This window comes from Salvelinus alpinus, chromosome 3, assembly GCF_045679555.1.
Source record: "Salvelinus alpinus chromosome 3, SLU_Salpinus.1, whole genome shotgun sequence".
Taxonomy (NCBI): domain Eukaryota; kingdom Metazoa; phylum Chordata; class Actinopteri; order Salmoniformes; family Salmonidae; genus Salvelinus; species Salvelinus alpinus.
In genome coordinates, this window is record NC_092088.1 from 64,372,327 (window position 1) to 64,391,796 (window position 19,470).

The following is a 19,470-nucleotide window of genomic DNA, read 5'->3' on the forward strand; positions in this document are numbered from 1 at the left end:
TATCTCACATTATTATTGGTATGCAAAATGCTCTGTGGGAAGCCAATGTTTTAGGCCAGGTGCCTCTTGTCTCTACTCTGTGCATGAAGAGCCAATGAATCAAATATATGATGGTTTTAGTCAAGCACTATATCTCTATTTTTCTCAGGCCTTTGAGGAGGACATGAAACAAAAGCGTGAGCAGCTCCAGAAGCTGAGAGAGAAGCTCCTCCACTTGATTGAGAAACACCCAGACTCCCCTGAAGCAGCCAAATGGAAGCAGATGCTGGCACAGATAGGTATGCAGTATGCAGCATCCCATCTGTCTGTCTCCAAATGTTTTAATATCTACTGCATCAATGCAGAGAGCTTTACCCAGGGTCAGTCCAGTCCAGTCAACCGCTCCCCCTTTTCCATGACAGAATACCTGGCCTCCCCCACACCAACAAACTTGGCAGACTCATACAGCTAAGACCTAATCAGTAGGGGCTGTGAAAAGTTCAAGGTGCCAGGGTGTTTTGTGCTGACCGATGTTTGTTCCTCAGATGCTGCCTGGGCGGATGTAAGCGGGTCGGTGGAGGACAGGAAGCAGCACCTGGAGGAGTCCAACAGGAACCTGGACATGTTCCAGACCACGGAGCCACAGCTCCGCCAGTGGCTCTCAGAGAAGGAAATGATGCTCAGTGTCCTGGGGCCCCTCTCCATGGACCCCAACATGCTCAACACACAGAGGCAGCAAGTCCAGGTACTTCAGTATGGGACATATTAGTTAGTGTTGAAATTATTACCACCATGTACAGTTCAATGTCAATGTCACCTACTTCACACATAAGCTAATGTTAAAGACAGTCATTGTTTTGTCTGCAGGCCAAATGTTGAGGCTTGCCAGAATTAATCAAAATCGAGATGATTAAGATTGAAAAGGTTGAACCATTTTGCACATTATGTGCATTATTAAACACCAGCATTGCTTATTTATTAAGGTCATATTGACTTGTCCCTCCTAGATCCTCCTGAACGAGTTTGACAGCCGTAAGCCACAGTATGACCAGCTTAATGAGGCTGCTGCTGCTATCCTGAGCACATCAGGCAAGCAGGACCCCTCCTCTGGTGGGAAGGTGGTGAAGGACCAACTGGCCGCCGTGACCCAGAAATGGCAGGGCCTGACTGGGCAGCTGAGACAGCGAGCCGGCCTCATCGACCAGGCCGTGGGGAAGACGGGCCAGTTCCAGGATCTGCTGAGGAGCCTGAGCCAGAGCGCCGCCTCACTGGAGACCCGGCTCAACAGCCAGCAGGCCCTTAGCAGTCAGCCTGACGTGGTGAAGAAGCAGCTGGAGGAGGCTAACACCATCTCTGGCCAGCTGAGGGAGGAGAGGAAGAGACTGAAAGAGGCTGAGACCCTCTGCTCGGAGCTCTCTGCCCTGGTCACAGAGGACTACCTGAAAACAGACCTAGCCAGGCAGCTGGAGGTGGTCACCAAGCCCTTCAAACAGTTGGAGGATAAAGCAGGTTTGGCTTTGATTTAATTTGCTTTCATTTTTTTTATATTATATGTTTTTTTCTCTTTAATGAGAAGCTTCAGGCTGTACTGTGGTTTAATGTCTGAAACTTTGACAACCATTGAAGGAGTTTCATGATGAGGTAGACATTGTCATTCTGAATAATAAATGTATGCTTTGTTCCTCTGCATCTAAATTACATTAATGTACATGCTCTTTTTTAGTGAAGCGGATCCAGCAGCTGAACTCGGCCTTCGCAAGCTCCCAGCAGTTCCACCAGACCTCCAAAGACTTCCAGGAGTGGATGAATGAGACGCTCCAGGAGCAGTCTAAATCCCAGGCAGTCTCAGCCCAGGTGGAGACCCTTCAGCAAAGCCTGAAAGAGCACAGTGCCCTGCAGAAGGCCCTCAGTGAACATGAGGAACCATACAGCACCATCATCAGGGAGGGGGAGACCCTCCTCCAGAACACAGATGGGGCAGAGAAGGTGTCGCTGCAGGGCCAGCTGGCCACATTGCGTTCCAACTGGGACGACATGAAGAAGAGCTCATCCGAGCGCCAGGATAAGCTCCAGGGAGCGCTGCAGAGGGCCCAGAAGTACCACGAGCATGCTGAGAAGCTCCAGTCCTGGGTCCAGGAGAGTGAGGTCAGGGAGGGTAGCGTCAGGCTCTGCGTGGACCCAGCGGAGGTGGAGAGCTCAATCTCCCAGCTGAAGGCCATCCAGAAGGACGTGGACAAACACAGAGGCCTGGTGGCGCAGCTGAACACTGCAGCCGAAAGCCTCCTGGAGGTGGCCAATGCAGACACAGAGGCCGTCAGGGAGGAGAAGGCGGCCATTGGGCAGAGCGTGGACCGGGTCACAGAGAGGGTCCAGAACAAGAGGGAGTCTCTGGACAAGATCTCACAGAGGCTGAAGGAGTTCAACGACACCCACAAAGAGGCCAAGGGCCAGCTGGAAGGGGCTAAGAAGCAGCTTGTCGCCTACTCATCACTGGGGGTCCAGGCCTACAGCGACAAGAACCTGACCAGCATGAAGGCCCAGCAGAAGAGCCTGGATGGGGTCAACACACAACTGGAGCACCTGAAGAGTCTTGCCCAGGGCCTAGTGGCCGACGTCCCCGAAGCTGACGGGGTGACAGACCTCCTCCTTCAGGCCGACAGCCTGGAGAAAGAGTACGGCTCCCTCAGCAAGGATGTAGGGAAGACTTGCTCCAACTTGGAGTGCAAGCTGCAGGGCATCGGGCAGTTCCAGACCAACATCCGCGAGATGTTCACCCGCTTCGCAGACTTAGATGATGAGCTTGACAGCATGGCTCCTGTGGGCCGCGAACTGGCCACTCTGAATGAGCAGCAGGGCGGCATCAAAGGCTTTGTGGAGAAACTGCAGGAGCTGATGGCAGACACAGCTCAAGGAGAGGACAGATGTAAGAAGATGCTGGAAACTGAGGCCTCCCCAGACCTTCTGGGGCTGAAGAGAGACCTGGATGTTCTGAGTAAGCAGTGTGGCAAGCTGATGGACAGAGCCAAAGGGAGAGAGGAAGAGGTGGGGAGTACACTCACCCGTCTGAATGAGCTTTACTCCAAGCTACAGCAGTTCACTAACAAACTGGGCGGAGCCGAGGTCAAGGAGGAGGGTCAAGGGTCAGTTGGCATGGAGACAGATGTCATCAACCAACAGTTGGAAGCTTTCAAGGTAAGATTACATTTTGTTAACATTTTACAGTAAAGTAAATGTAATGCAAAGGCTGATACTGTATTATCAAACTTGGTTGCCACCACTAATGGTGATTAATTGTGGTTTTGATGATGGAAAAAATGCCCATGAACTTTCCATGGCATGCCTTACGCATTGGCTACATTATGGTATCATATTATTTCAGCTCATGCTTTACTATTGTACTCTAGCGCTCTCACTTTCACCAGCCACATCACTCAACTGGATGACATAACCCTGCCAGAAAGATATCATCCTTACATACAGTACTACCCTAAAATAACCATTAGTAAGACGTATAACACCTGGAGTAACATAGGATCTTGAGTGTCTGTTTGAGCTATACCTACACCAAAATATTATTTTCATTTACTGAACTCGCTACAACAAAACATTCCATTACTAGGTAATTTGGTTGCAACAGTTTAAAAACATACAACAAGTACAAGTACAATATGAAATAAAAGTACTTTAAAACCAGATGAACAGTAAAGACACAAAGCATCAATAAACAAAGTGCAGTAGAAAACCATTAGACCATTTCAGTTTCACCCACAATCTACTGATCTACTGTTCTAGTTTCCACGGAAATCTCTGGAAATAAATCCACATCACTATCTTAATTCAATAAGTTCCAATGGGGATTTTGCGTGATGCTATTTGCAGCATTAACCCCAGTGGTATTGTAAGTTAAACAACAGGGCTCTGTAATTGTCTTTTGGTCCTGGTGGCCACATGCGTGACCCTCCTGGGGAATACTGCTTCAGTATGTTGCTGATCATCTGGTCCAGACAAAAGAGCTCTGACTGGCCCAGATGCCATTGTGGTGGGTGGGTGATGAGCGACCCAGGAACCAGCTAAGAACCAGTGGGGTGTCCTATGTTGCACTGGCCCGGGGTAATGAGCATTACCCAGCCTGACTCCTGCTCCCCTCTCCCTCTCCTCCACTTTAAGAATGAGTGTGGGGCCTCCCGAGTGGTGCAGCGGTCTAAGGCACTGCATCACAGTGCTAGAGGCATCACTACAGATCCAAGTTCAATGTGTAGTAGCCAGCCGCGACCAGGAGACCCATGAGCCGGTGCACAATTGGCCCAGTGTTGTCTGTGTTAGGGGAGGGTTTGGCCGGCTGGGATGTCCTTGTCCCATCGCGCTCGCGCTCTAGCGACTCCTTGTGGCAGCCGGGCGCATGCACGCTGACTTCGGTCGCCAGCTGTACGGTGTGTCCTCCGACACATTGGTGTGGCTGGCTTCCGGGTTAAGCGGGCAGTGTGTCAAGAAGCAGTGCGGCTTGGCGGGGTCGTGTTTTGCCTCTTCCGAGTCCGTACGGGAGTTTCAGCGATGGGACAAGACTGTAACTACCAATTGGATATCATGAAGTTGGGGAGAAAAAGGGGTAAAAAGTACAAAAAATATATAGTACAAAAATGAGCGTGGCCTTACCTGGTCAGTGGTGACTCACTCGTTGGCATGAAAGAGTGAACAAGTGCTTTGTTTCATTATTCAGCCCTACCAGCTAATTCACTGGTGTTTGAGCATCTGCTCTTCCTCTTTAAAAAGAGCTAACTAAAAGTCTTAAAGTTTGTGTTAGCCTGTCTGTGGATGGTTTTTGATGCTCATCATTGGTGTGCATGACTTTGCTGTATCTGCCTAGCTGAACTTGAACTTTCCCCTGTAGAATTTAAGAGTATACAGGGCATTGCTTTTCTAGCTGTGGAACATGTTGAGGTGGTGGTTACTATATGTCATACCGTTGCTGTTAACAATAAAGGCATCTAGTAGTGCATGCTTACGCTGTATTAGCAATATCTGGATTCTACAGAAATGGAAAAGGAGCCGGAATAGTAACCACTAGCCAGAAACCATATTCCTGCAGTGCAATATTCACTCCCCTACATTATACTGAACTCTACAGACTCCTTCTCCAACCAACACATTTACCACTACTAGGAGTTTTTAATTATTCAACATTATTGTTTTTGTATTTACATAGTTTTTCTCTCATCAGTCAAGTTTCCTTTGATGTTAGCTTGAATGTGTAAAAAGTCTTTATGCGCTCTCTATGAAATAAAACAACAATTATTTTATAAAACACTTTCTTAATACGAAAGATATGAGAGAATATAAATAAAACACTAACAACAGCATAATTGTGCCATAATATTATCAAGGCTTTTGTTGGTATATCAGTGGTGGATGAAACAGGGATACCCATTACCATGCCTTAAAGCGGGATACAAAGCATTCTAAAAGCCTGTAAATGCTGTTAGAGTTGATAGAAGGGGATTAACTATTCAGATTTGGGAAAAAGAAAAAAGTTATTTATTGGCTGAAAGCATCATATCAAAACATTGTATTACTTTTAATGAAATGTTTCATACTACAGCATTACACATCTGTTTGAAAATATAGGCCAAAGGAATTTGTTTCATTTTGTTTTGATGTTGTTGTTTTTTAAATCACAAGTACATTCACAAACATCAGCCTTTAGATAAATACCTTCAAATGTTATATCAAAATATAGGTCTAGTAGAACTCCAGTCAATGTTCTGAATGGTAGCTGGAATTATAATAATATATAATGTCATTTTGTGCCAGTTAACCCATTTTAAACATTGTGTTTTTGAGCTACAGACTTCTGGGTTGTTCCATTGGATTCATCTATTTCATCTGTAGATACCAACCATGAGTCTGTGTGGTTAACGGGGACTGAGCTAGTGAAGGGTTTGAGAGACAAGGGTGGATCCCCAAGGTGCCCGGGCCAGGTCTGTAGAATCTGAATGGTTTGAGCTACATGCTATTAAAATCTATCTATGAGAAGTTGAGACTCTCACGAAAACACACGTGTAACATGTTCTGCTCTATGACGCTCACAAGCTACACAAATGTCGTTCTTCTACATAGAAAATCATAGGAAATCCCAGGACATAGTGTCTATAATTTGTAAGTCGCTCTGGATAAGAGCGTCTGCTAAATGACTTAAATGTAAATGTAAATGTATAATACTATAATACATTCACATAGTTTCTGTCACAAAGTTGGATATTCATTTCCTGGTGAGCAAACAATTTCTGTACTCACAGCATTCATATAAATAAAACTAAATAATTTTGTGATATCAAATTGTGATCCAATTACGATCTTGTCTCATCGCTACAACTCCCCAACGCGCTCGGGAGAGGTGAAGGTCAAGTCACGCATCCTCCGAAACATGACCTGCCAAACCGTGCTTCTTAACCCAGAAGCCAGCTGCACCAGAGGAAACACTGTTCAACTGATGACCAAAGTCAGCTTGCAGGCCAAGTAAATCCCCTCTGGCCAAACCCTCCCCTAACCCAGACAACACTGGGCCAATTTTTCTCCAACCTATGGGACTCCCAGTCACAGCTGGTTGTGACACAGCCATTACATTTTTTGTTGTCGAACCCGGGTCTGTAGTGATGCCTCACTCGGGAGGCCCCATATAAATACATTTTTATCATGTTTTTGCCTTGGCAAACCATATTTTTTGTTGTTGACATTTATCAATAAAACTCATTAATGCAACTGTTAATGTCAAATTACTTGTGTTCTACTTGTAGCCTTGGTTCTCCTGAAAAGAACATGGTAAAACCCTTCATTGTGAGGCTAAATATAAGGGCTGGACATGCAGATAAATGAAAAGCCAATTTTAGCTGGGGTCTCAGGACTGATAGGGTTTTTTAAGAGGGTTTGATTGGTAACCATGAACCATCCCATAATATTGACTACTACCAGCTGTTGCTGAGCAACGTGTTCCCTGCTGGTTGTGCTCACCCTATCACCCTCTCATTGTCCCATCTCTAAGTCTCGTTGGGTAGGCCTGCACACAGACACGTCAGCTGCTGCGGGAAAACACCATTGTACTCATTCAGGCCGCTAGCTACTCTCTCTGATAAAAGTTCCCTGAAAATAAGGAATCACAAAAAGAACCCTACTTAATTCCATTACAGCACAAGGTATTTCCTAATTGGTGTCTAAAAACCTGTTTTGATGCTCGGAAACCTGTGGACACAGACCGAGACCAAACGTAATGGGATGTCTGCAGTGTGAATAGGGGTTTCATGTGGTCTATAATAATCCCTGCTTGGTTTATTCGTAGTTCTGGTACTTGGTGTATTTTGGGGTTTCATTGGCAGCTGTTGTGAAAGAAATAAACATAAAAAGGCAGCAATAAGTGAACTCATTTTGTTGCGTTACCATTTTAGGTCACGGTTTGTAAGAGCCTCCCCTCCCGAGTCCAGTGTTTCACTCTTATTGTTGTTGTAGTTAGGGGATCTGGAAGGTTTGCTGGGAAGGATGTGGTGTATGTAGTCCTTCTTGATAGTTAGTGTGAGCTCAGCTCAGTGACAAAACCTGCTGGGGGTTGGGGAGGTGGGATGTGTCGGGGCGTATTGTTAAAGTTTCTACTCAGACATTACATCAGTGTCTCCTATGAACCTAAAAGGAATTTCTCTCTCCTGAATCATAGCTATTCCTCTCACTGAAGTTGATGAGGGGAAAAGGGCCGTTGGGGAGACCCCATCGTGTAGCCCAGCTTGCTCACTTACCCCGATGATGATACACACAAATCAAATCACTCTCCCCAAGGTGGAACATGACACCAGAAATGTACCAGAAGGATCTGAGTTGGTAACACATTGTTTTTGCTAGGATTGGCAAATCACTTTTCATGGTAACACATTGCATTTTTCCTTTGTGTTTTGGGATTGTGATTCACCTAAGACACCTAAGAGATGAATTTGTTCCTGTATGCACTAGGAGTGGACTTATACACAATCAAGAGAAGCTTTTGAATTTGTCTCATTGAATTCTTTGTCTAGTCCTTTATAATGGTTTTCGTTGTTGGGAGTGACTGATGAGTAGTTCTGTTGAAAGGGATTTTTCTGCAGATGATGTCACAAAGAAATGTGGCCCTTCTGCAACCTTTGGTTTGAATAGCCTGTCCTTGTGAATAACTTTACTCACATGCAATGTAATAAGAGTTATGTGTAAGTGCTCTATAGGTTTTGAGGGAGATATTTGAGTCATTTTGATTGGTTAAGGTGTATCCTATGTTGGTTGGAATGGGCATTAGTGAAGTCGCTCTCTTTAAAAAAAACATCTCATTATGACACATTTTTCTAATTCGGAGATCAAACCCCCAGTTTACTAAAATCACATTCCTAATGCCAAACCAGTTAGTGTGGGCCAGGATAACGGAAACAGCCTTGGTGCAGGGAAAGGAGGATGAAAAGAGGAACACTTTGCCCTCCCTTAATTCAACGCCTGGATTTTGTCAAAATGATGTGGGATTCAGCTGCTGAATATCCTTTCTCTAAACCCAACAGATCTATTTAACCGCTTATTTATCTCTGCCAGACTTCCTCCTTTTTTCTCCTCTCACTGTGGAAAGGGGTCGTGGTGGTGGAAGGAGTTGGGATGGTTCAACTCCTTTCTGTTATCAGCCTTCTGTGCTGCACACAAAATGAATTCCTCTCATTATCCCTCTCTCTCATTCCTCCTTTCTTCTCTCACACGACCCAGGTCACTCGCCATAAAAAAGACACACCATGCCATGGATTTGGCAGAGCTGTGGGTGTTAAATTACCTGGGACCTGTGCCTCCCTCAGCATTCCAGAGTAATTAAGAATATCTGCAGGGTCCACAGCAACCATCCACAGGAAAACAACAGAGAAGGAACAGGAAAAAAGGGAAAACATAGAGATCTATTTCAGCCCAGCGTGATGTCACCAAAGTGGGAGCTGCCGCTGTCTGCTGGTCTGGTGTGATTAAATGTTTTCTTCCTTCAGAGGAGGAAAGCTAGTGCGTGTTGTGTGTTCCCCCCGTCCTCTCCCATCCCCTCAGTCAGAGAGAGAGAGAGAGTGAGAGAGAGTGATGGTGCCAGCACGCAGAAGATGACCAAGAAGTTAAGTCATATGGACTGGAGATAGAAGGAGAGAATTTGAGAAAAAAAAGGGTCAAGCGTCCGACCAATCAACATGTGCCGGAGCAGCCCTCTGTGGCAGATGTTGCCTGAATAATGAGCTAGCGGGGGCGGGGCCTGCAGCCTCTCTGCCAGGAGGGTGTCTGTCTGTCATTGCAGGGCGAACCACCAGAGAGGCAGGGCAGGCATTTTTGTTTATCCAGGAGCACCGGCTCTTCTCGCCCTTTGTTTTCATAGAGCCCTGTGGATTTGTATCAGGATATGCCACTTTGCACTGAAGCCCTTCCACAGCCTACATGGATACCAGCGGGATTTAAGGGATAAAATAAGCACTTTTAAGGGAGGACAATTATAATGACGTTTTGACAATGGGGAGGACAGCACCAAGTAGGGAATTATTTGAGGATAGGTGACTCAATGAACGGATTGGACGGTTCCAGATACTGATTGCACAGCCGGTGCACTTTCTGAGTGAGGGTGATATGTTGCTTTAGTGTTATTGAGTTCCATTATTTTTACTGTTTGGATTATTACGATTATTAGGTCTGTTTTATATATTCTGAATTTGTCTAAGTAATTGCACCCATTATTGTGAATTGTTAATTTTATTTTTTTTATAAGAAATTGGTTTTGATATAGCAAATTAAGTAAATTAAAAAAGTGAATATTGAACATGCACTTTTAGTAGTATTTTTTGGCTTGTTGCTTTAGCCGCAAATATTTGCACTGAAACAACATATACTGTACCTCAGACCACATTAGTATTATTTTATTATCTCTGAGTCAGTGCAGTTGGATTTAAGATGGGGAAACCTCTTAGCAGACCAGACTGCCTCCGCCAGAACCCCTCCTGTGTGGGAAAAGGGGAGGAGGAGGACCTAAACATTGATGACTGCTACGTTCCCCAGAGATCCATCTATGACACTGTCCGTCTCAATGAGCAGATTGATTGTGGCTCAAAGGGCAGCCTGGCTTCCAGGCACTTCACTGGCACCCTACCCTACACACACCGCACCCTGGACATGAGCAGCCTGTGTGGCAACGGAGTCCTCACCTCCTCCAGCGCCTTTGAGCTCCGCACCCGCGAGGCAGCTAGACTGGAGTGTGCTGTCTTTGATGGCCTGAAACTGAACGGTGACATCATCAGGGGAGCGGGAACGGTACTCCCTAAGACTCGTCTGGGGCAGGGAGGGGAGAAGAAGGAGCGCCCGCACCACCGGCGATCCTGGAGGACATTCGCTCCCACTAACATAGGGGAGTACGCCAGTCGCAGTGGAACCCTATGTTCAGACGGAGTGGATAGGTCGAGCCATGGTTTGGCCCGTGGCAGGAGGGGACGGAGTGTCACCAACTCCCTGACATCAGAGGAGGACTCAGGCCTGTGCAGCCCCACCGCAGAGAGGGAGCGCCGCTCCCACCGGGCCTCCAGGAAACCACGCCCAGGCACCAGGAGCCTCTCCTCCTCCGAGGCCATGCATGTGTCTGGGGAGATAAAACCAAGCTGCTCCCACAGCTCAGGGCAGGAGGAGTTCCCCTTCTCCCCGGTCAGGGACAACATACCCAGGGAACTGTACAACCCAGGACAGAGCAACAACCCTGTACAGGAGTCCCAGGAGGGGAATGACACCTGTGTGACAGACTTGAGTGAAACAGAGTTGACCATCACAAATGGGGAATACAGGGACTCCACAGGCAGGCGCTCCTCAAGATCAAACAGTAGGGATTCGACTGGCAGGAGGTCCTCGAGATCAGCCAGTAGGGTCCAAAATGGTATCTCTAGGACGCTAGCGAGCTACGATGAGCTCCCCACCGCCGAGCTGCTAGAGGACATGTCCTCCCAGTCAGACTGTGAGTTGGTCAGCGTGGTTGTCACACAGCCGGAGCCCTATGTGAATTCTGGGCCGCGGTCAGAGTGTAGACAAAATATGGGTGTTAAACCGTTTGACTTGCAACACCACGGAGCTATAGAACCACGGAAATACAGCATGGAGGACCTGGAGGACTTCCTGCTGTCAGTGGAAAGGGAGGCCTGCTTGGCCAATGGCAGTGAGCCACGGTCGTACCAAGAAATAGGGGACGACGAGATCGAGAGCCTGTTAACTGCTATAGCCGCATGCTCCGAAATTGACCTCATGGGCTTCTCCTCCCCCCAGGTACCCCAAAATAGTCTCCTTCAACTCCAGCATTGCAGCGTGTTTTTACCTTCAACTGGGCCAAATAAATACGGCACTTTTGATTAGTGTTTCCTGGGATGCTAGTCTTGTTTATCAGATTACATTAGGTCTGAATTGGGTTTAGTACGCCAGCCTGGCCTGTGAGTCTGTCTGGTGTGATGCTGCACAGCTGTGCTCCAACTAATTGCCGTGCTTTCCTTTCTAGAAGCTGCAGTGCTGACCTGTCAGAAAGAGGTTGTTGTTATGCCAGCTCTGTGGCCTAGGCCAGCAGCCTGTCTATACAATCACTCTTCAGGGACTGGCGAAACATGTTGTAATGCTCAGCTGCATTTTTGAAACATTATTGTTAATTGTAGACAGTCAAAGTGCATAGCTGATAATCCATTTTGACTCTCTTTGTTTTGTTTTATGGGTAATGCATGGCTCACAAATAACCACAACATGTCAATGAACTGACTCATGTTTATCAGGAGGGCAAACAGAGATATTTTACATTTTTTAAATATCTTGCCAATGGCTGGATTTGTGTAAACAATCGGAATGTCTTATCTTTCTTAATACACATTTGAAAATGTAAAAGTATAGCATGAATCAAGGACTTTATTCAGTCCAATTTGGATAACACCCTTGGATAACACACTGAAAGCAATGTCTCATTCCCGAGAGCTCTCTTAAAACGTAGGGTAGGCATATTTCTTTAAAAGCAACATCAAACATCTCTTGTTTTGTCTTTATTGAAGTCTTGCCCTTATGAACCTCTGACATCATCTGTCTTATTGAGAGAAATAATTATCTCTCATCCGGTCTCTCATCTAAGTTGTTCTGCGTCTGATAATACACAATGTATTTTATTATCTCTGGCCACAGGTATTCCAGAAAGAGGAGGTTGATCCACTACAGACCCAGTTGCAAGACATCAACTGGCTGGGCCAGGGCCTGATCCAGAACGCCGCCAAAGGTACCAGCACTAAGGGCCTTGAACATGACCTGGAGGATGGCAACACTCGATGGAACACACTCAACAAAAAGGTTAGCCTGTCTCTGGGTTATTAATCTACTTCACACTCAAGCCTTATTGCTTTTTACATAGGTGAAAGAGGTCAAACTTTAGACACGTTTGATGAATAATACTCCCATGTGGTTCTTGCTTAATGTTTTTATAGCTATAATTAGTTACTGAGACTGAGTTTTATTTGGCCATAATACCTACCGCCTATATCGTAATACATGTGATGCCTATATTTAAATGGTCTTCTATAGATTGCTGAGCGGTCAGCGCAGCTGCACGAGGCCCTATTGCATTGTGGGAGGTTCCAGGATGCTCTGGAGTCCCTGCTCAGCTGGCTGACGGACACGGAGGAGCTGGTGTCCAATCAGAAACCACCCTCTGCTGAGTTCAAAGTTGTCAAGGCACAGATCCAGGAGCAGATAGTAAGCCAAAAGAGAACTGATTACACACTTACAACATCAGTAGCTGCCAATTTACACATACATTAAATCCTATTCAGAGAGTCCATGTAGGCTTTACTGATTCAGCCATTTATCATTTTTATTGGCGTCCATTGTGGAGCATTATTTAGGGCTATCCTAAAGCTTCTGTTGAATTAACCTTTATAATACCATGGCATTGTTGAATACTCCTTTCTGATTGGCTTGATGGTCATTCTAGAGCGTGGATCATTTCCCTATAATGCACTGTAAGCAATAATTGTGCTCGGATCGGAGCATGTTGAACCTCGTAACTTCTTCACCTTTATTTGTCCTGGACAGCTCCTCCAGAGGCTGCTCGATGACCGCAGGCCTACGGTGGAGCTGATTAAGAAGGAAGGAGGGAAGGTTGTGGACCTGGGAGCAGAGTTTGTGGAAAAGGAGAAGGTGGGGAAGGAGATTGAGTGCCTGGGGCAGAGGTGGGACGCTTTGCTGAAGAAGGCTGAGAACAGGTCTGTCTGCACAACCAACACTTCCCTGACAGATGTATTTAAGCAAAGTGTTTGAAAATGCAATTAATATTATAGTTCTGATTCATTGTGGAAAATCTGCTGATTGGATTTTTGCTACGGAAATGCCATCCCTTTCCTCAGTCATAGCCCTTTACACTCGTACCTGTATACAGGTTAAAAATGGCAGATTTGGGCACTGATAAGCACCTAAATTGGAACGCAGTGGCTCTACAGTAACATGCTATAATCAGGGTTTCCCAAACATGGTCCTGGCCCTCCTAGCACTACACAGCTGATTCAAATAACCAACTCGTCATCAAGCTTTCATTATTTGAAGCAGCTGTGTAGTGCTCGGGCAAAAACCAAAATGTGTACCCAGGGAGGAGCCCCAGGACCAAGTTTGGGAAACCTTGCTATTAATGATGTCAGAGCTCAGGCTCTGCGCTTCACAGCGCTGTATGGGTTTTGACTGACAGGTGTTTTGAACTTAAGCACAGCACGCGACAAGAAGTTGCTCCCATCCCTCCCGCTAATTGGGCAACTTCTGCACATTTTTTGTTTTCTGAGTGAGGGAAATGTAAATTAAGAGGACTCGATGTGTTTCGAAAGATGAGACGTTGACGATTAGAATAAATACAGCTTTGATGTCATACAAGCAAGCCAAACACCTGTGAGTCCAAATGTGCACTTCACATTTCCATATCATAAAACTCATGTCATACAGTACAGTGTCACTGTTTATGAGTACTATGTTTGATGTACAGTTGCAGGACATGACGTCATACCCTGGGTAGTTCAGAATTTTTGTGCCTATGTTTGCCTATTCTGAAGAAAGTTTGCAGTGGAATCACAAACCTGAATGCACGCATGAGTCCTTTCTCTGCGCACCAAAATTACAATTTGTTTCTCTGAATTGCCCCGTGAAAGCCGAACGCTGTAAGATCATATTTTATAGCTTAGCTAGTCATGTTGTCATGTTGTTTTTTGGATTGCGTAAACAACAACAGTAATTGTGTGATGGGGGGGAAGCAGGCCTTATAGGTGAAGACTCTTCTTTGAGTCATAAAAGTTTATTGAAATTACTTAGGAACTGTGCACACTTTGGAGAGGTGCATGTCCACTTGGAGACACCAGTTAGTCCTCTCACTCAAACCCAAGTAATATTTTGTCTTATGTTCCACCTACCCCACATTTTTCAGGAATATTCCTATCATGTTACTAAATGTATCCAGGGTATTTTCTGATTTCGTTATCAACAAATGCTGCGAAAGGTACAGTAAATGTAAAATGCACATAAAATCAACAGTGTAATGTTTGGATTCAGTATTGTGTCAGATGAACTGTTGTGTCCTCACCTTTAGTCTAATCATTCCCCCATCATCTCCAAACTGTTCCCTTTCAATCGCTACCATGCTTATGCATATGCCTTTCATATTTCTTCTGGAAGAAACATTTTAATTTAACCCTATCAATATAGTCCAATTCCACCACGTGTAAAGGGTTCATGTAAAGGGTTGGACGATACAACCAAATGAGGTGTTGCGTTCTGGATAAGTTCCCTAAAGACAGAATTAATTGACCCTCCCCCGCCATCCGTAAGTGACAGTTGTTAGGTATAATTATTCAATTGTGTTATCTTGAGACTGGGCGCCAGAGGTCTTTGAGGAGACAATTATCTTGGCACCCAGTATCTTGGTATCCAGGCCAGACTTTAGTTGAGGGAGTAAACCTGTCTCATTATTCATCTGTCCCTCTTCTGTTCTCTCTTGGCATGCTGGGTAATGTAGGCACAAACAGCTGAAGAGCATTCTAGTTGTGGCTCAGCAGTTCCATGAGACACTGGAGCCTCTGTCTGAGTGGCTCTCTGCCACAGAGAAACACCTGGCCAAATCTGAACCCATCGGCACACAGACTACCAAGCTGGAAGTGCAGATCTCCCAGCACAAGGTAAGATACTTCATGTTTCAGTCATTGATGTTACTTCAGTCGCCCAATCCTTTGTTTTCAGTTTCTCATGATTTGTTGTCTGTTTTATCATCATTTGCATTCAGTTGATGTTTGTCATTTTAAGTTTCTTATTGGTTCAGTATTCATTTCCCCCCAACTGTGTTTGTGTGTGTGTTTTTTGTTTATCCCCCTGGTGTGTGTTCCATGTGTGGTGGTGATGTGGTCAGGCCTTAGAGGAGGAGATAATGGGTCACAGTAAAGACCTGGTTCAGGCCATCAGCCTGGGTCAGATGCTCAAGCCGGTTAGCTCAGTGGACGATAAGGAGCTGGTGCAGTCTAAGCTGGACTTCACCCAAGCCAGTTACATAGAGCTGCAGGAGCGCTGTAGGAGGAAGGCTGAGATGCTGCAGCAGGCTCTGGCCAATGCCCAGCTCTTTGGAGAGGACGAGGTGGCCCTCATGAACTGGCTCAACGAAGTGCACACTAGGCTGAGCGAAGTGTCCGTCAAAGACTACAAGATGGACGTTCTTGAAAAGCAGTGTACAGAACAACTGGTACTACTACCATCACACTCCTCTTCAGGCCTAACATTAATTCATCCTTTATCTCTTTACATTGTTTTTAAGTAATTTTAAGTTACATCTAACTACTTTGTTACTTTCAGTTTCGTGTAAGTTTAGTTTGTGTGAAAAAAATCAAATTCTTTCTTGGTTCCCAATGCTGTTTAAGTCAGATGAGTTGTTGCTAATGTTTTGTGTCTTGTCCAGGCCCTACATGAAGACATTGAGTTGAGGAAGCAGAATGTTGATCAAGCCATTTCCAATGGATTGGAGCTGCTGAAACAAACAACAGGTGAGACGATATGTTGAATACTACACCTATAATTTGAATGAAACACTTCAGAATGATTAATCTGAATTAATGTATCTACTTTTACCTTTTGTAGGTGATGAGGTGGTTGTCATCCAAGGCAAGTTGGACGGGATAAAGACGAGATACACTGAGATCAACTCCATGAGTGGTAACGTGTCTAAGACCCTGGACGAGGCCCTGACCCTGGCCTCCAAGCTTCAGCACACCCATGAAGACCTCAGCTCCTGGCTGAAGAATGTCGAAGCTGAGCTCACCGCCTTTGCTGCTCAGGAGCCTGTAGGAGAGCAGCTCATCCAGGCACAAGACAGGCAGAAGGTAATGATAGGCCTGTTTTGTTTGACACTTTGTTGGGGGAAGCAGTTAACACTAGTTATTACGTTTCTGTATATGTATTGCTTGGGTTAGTTTTTTTGGTGGGGATGACAGATATGTGCACTTGCCATGTGACCTCTGTTAGTTTTAATCTGTCATTTGGTATTACGGTATTCCAAGCAAAATGGTATTACTTGGAATATTCTGTAACATCAGGATAGAATTACGACAGCCATATTACATCACTTTTAAACACAGTGCATGGAGAGATAGATTGGTGCTCACTGTATGGCCCTTTGTGTTACCCAGGCATTGCTGAAAGAAGCCATGGATCACAAGCCCCAGGTGGACAAACTGAATGAGGTGAGCAGCTCTCTGCTGGAGCTGGTCCCATGGAGGGCCCGGGAGGGCCTGGACAAGCTGGTGACAGAGGACAACGACAGATACAAGGCCGCCAGTGACACCATCACACAGCATGTGGAGCAGATCAACGCCGCCATACTGAAATCACAGCAGGTATAGTAAAACAACCACTCATTACAGTAGGCCACTGTAAACAGAGGAACAGACATAACATACTAAATGGGAACACAGCCATTCAAAAGAGTTTAACAACAAAAGGAACCGCTGACCAGAATGCTAATTTCTGTTCTGGGTGATTGGGGCTATTATAGTCTTAATCCCATCTGCTTTCAGCACTAAATCCTCCCTTGTTTAGCCTCTTTTTGGCCTCTAGGGAGCTTTGTTTTCTGTCATTATTGTTCATTAAACACTGGGAACTGTTATAGAGGATGATTACATTTGCATCTTATTATTTGCTCATTAAAAATTGTATTGTAGTGCAGACACCTAAGAAAGTAGGGTATAATGTTGCATGGTCGTCAATGAATTGTCAAACTCATGACTAGATTTTACGTCCCAAAAACAGATATTATTTTATTTATTTTTATATATTTTAAGATAAAATAAAGCAATATTTCATGATTATATTCAGCAGGGGGACTTCCTGCTTACAGGCATGAACAACAATAGAATTGAAATCTACCAGGACTGCCCGTATTAGTTCTTCCCAATTTATGCTCCCCCTTGAGGCATACCCACATTGGGAACAGGCAGTTGCCTCGCTGTGTATAATGACATCATATTGCTCAATCTACCTTTAATTAGGCCTATTGTACCATTCATGATGGGATGTTTTCTGTGTTTCTGTGCAGTTTGAACAAGCAGCTGACAATTTGCTGGCCTGGCTTACTGAAGCAGAGAGGAAGATGTTGTCATTGGGGGAGATCAGGCTGGAACAGGACCAGACCACAGCACAGCTCCAGGCCCAGAAGGTCAGTCTGTCTGTCATGTACCTGTACTGTGTATCTGTATATATGCCTGTAGAGACATTAGCCGCCACCACCACCGTGCAAACAAACAAGTCCAGGAAACAATGATGTGTGCTGCAGCTGTGTGTTCACTGTGTGTAAGTTACCATTCAAACATCCTCCTCTGATTGACCAGGTCTTCTCCATGGACATCATGAGACACAAGGATGCTGTGGATGACATTGTGAAAACAGGCGAGGCCATCATGAACAGCAAGGATGAGGATGAAAAGCAAGCCTTGAAGGTAAAAAAGTCCTAAAATGGAATGAACTCCTGACATCCATCTGTTGTTGGTAGAATACCTCCAGAGTAACCTTGTGCGTCCATGAACGTAGCATATGAGCCTTTGATAGAGATTTCTGTCAGAAACCCTGAGGAAGGCAGCTTGCTGTCTAAATGATAAATGAATTGCACCAGCATGTGTAGCTGCCTTGCTTTTTTTTCTAAGAAGCATACATCAACTCAGTTTTTTTATGTTCTGTTTTTTGCAGGTCAAGATCCAAGCCCTCCTGGAGAAGTACGGTGTGGTAAGTCAGCTGAACTCGGAGCGCTGCCTGCAGCTGGAGCGAGCCCAGTCTCTGGCCAGCCAGTTCTGGGAGACTTACGAGGAGCTGTGGCCCTGGCTCCAGGAGACCCGCACCAGCTTCAACCAGCTCCCACTGCTGGCCATTGAGTACGAAGCTCTCCGACAGCAACAGGAGGAGCTCAGGGTGAGCCCAACTTAAAGTCTATTAGCTAGTTGTCTCTGTGCCAATGGATTTTCTAATATTGTTTGTGAAATCAGGGGTGAGTTTCACACTAAGATCATCTTAACATCACTGAAGGAAATAGACAAAGGATCATTAGAGTGTTACAAAGCTTTAGGGAAAATCCTATCACAGTGTCTTTGTGTTTCTCTAACTGACAATGTCATATATCCACCACAGCAAATGCGAGAGCTGATTGCAGAGCACAAGCCCCACATCGACAAGATGAACAAGACGGGTCCCCAGCTTCTAGAGCTGAGTCCTGTGGAGGGGATCCCCATCAGGGAGAAGTACACAGCCACAGACCTGCTCTACGCCCAGCTCAAGGCTGATGTCAAACAGAGGGCTGCCACATTGGATGAGGCCATCTCCAAATCCACACAGGTAACATACTTTCACTTATTTTATTTAGTTTTTATATATCCTTTGTTTATACAGGTAAAAATCTCTATGGACGCACAAGTGTGTGAGTTTGACATTGGTCTTAAGATGGCTTATGTTGGGGATAAAAGGATGTTTTTAAAAGTTTTTGCGATGGGATTGTTTGATGACCTGCCAAAAATAATGACATCGCTCTAATGAAATCTGAAGCTGAAACGGAATTATAAAAGTCCTTAGAGGGAAAGGAAACATTATTCATATCCTTCCTTTGAAAACAGGACAAAAATACCAATGGTAGCAGCAGGGCACGTCTGGTTCAGAGAGAATGGATTTCACCTGCAGAGTCAGTTGGGTTCAACAGGGTTGCATCTCTATATTAAAGTAGACAATGGCCCTGTTGTTCTAGGTTGATTGATTTTGACTTTGAAAATAAATGAGGGTTAGTTGTTTGGAAGTCCTTCCAGGAGCATGTAATGAGCATTGATGTAGTAGATTGCTTGTTCTAGTGGCTAATTGATTGAGTCTCTTAACCCTTAGTATTTCACTAAATAAAAGTGCTTTGGATAAATACTTAAGTACTTAATTTGATAATTA

General features: G+C 45.2%; 1 protein-coding gene across 14 annotated transcripts in view; it reads left to right on the forward strand.

Annotated features, from left to right (window-relative positions):
- The window catches only part of LOC139571118 (dystonin-like), a 187,182-nt gene that overhangs the window by 129,527 nt on the left and 38,185 nt on the right, over window positions 1-19,470 (forward strand). For 11 of the 14 annotated variants that reach the window (XM_071393687.1, XM_071393688.1, XM_071393691.1 and 8 more), the window contains 16 exons: window positions 149-278; window positions 525-724; window positions 987-1,488; window positions 1,703-3,171; window positions 12,175-12,336; window positions 12,568-12,738; window positions 13,078-13,247; window positions 15,035-15,194; window positions 15,422-15,748; window positions 15,962-16,046; window positions 16,141-16,382; window positions 16,689-16,895; window positions 17,594-17,713; window positions 17,886-17,993; window positions 18,241-18,459; window positions 18,676-18,879. In XM_071393687.1, the coding sequence (XP_071249788.1) occupies window positions 149-278; window positions 525-724; window positions 987-1,488; window positions 1,703-3,171; window positions 12,175-12,336; window positions 12,568-12,738; window positions 13,078-13,247; window positions 15,035-15,194; window positions 15,422-15,748; window positions 15,962-16,046; window positions 16,141-16,382; window positions 16,689-16,895; window positions 17,594-17,713; window positions 17,886-17,993; window positions 18,241-18,459; window positions 18,676-18,879 (4,476 nt within the window). The remainder of the gene's footprint in view (window positions 1-148; window positions 279-524; window positions 725-986; window positions 1,489-1,702; window positions 3,172-12,174; window positions 12,337-12,567; window positions 12,739-13,077; window positions 13,248-15,034; window positions 15,195-15,421; window positions 15,749-15,961; window positions 16,047-16,140; window positions 16,383-16,688; window positions 16,896-17,593; window positions 17,714-17,885; window positions 17,994-18,240; window positions 18,460-18,675; window positions 18,880-19,470) is intronic. The other 3 variants (XM_071393700.1, XM_071393695.1, XM_071393699.1) reach the window with 1 other exon arrangement.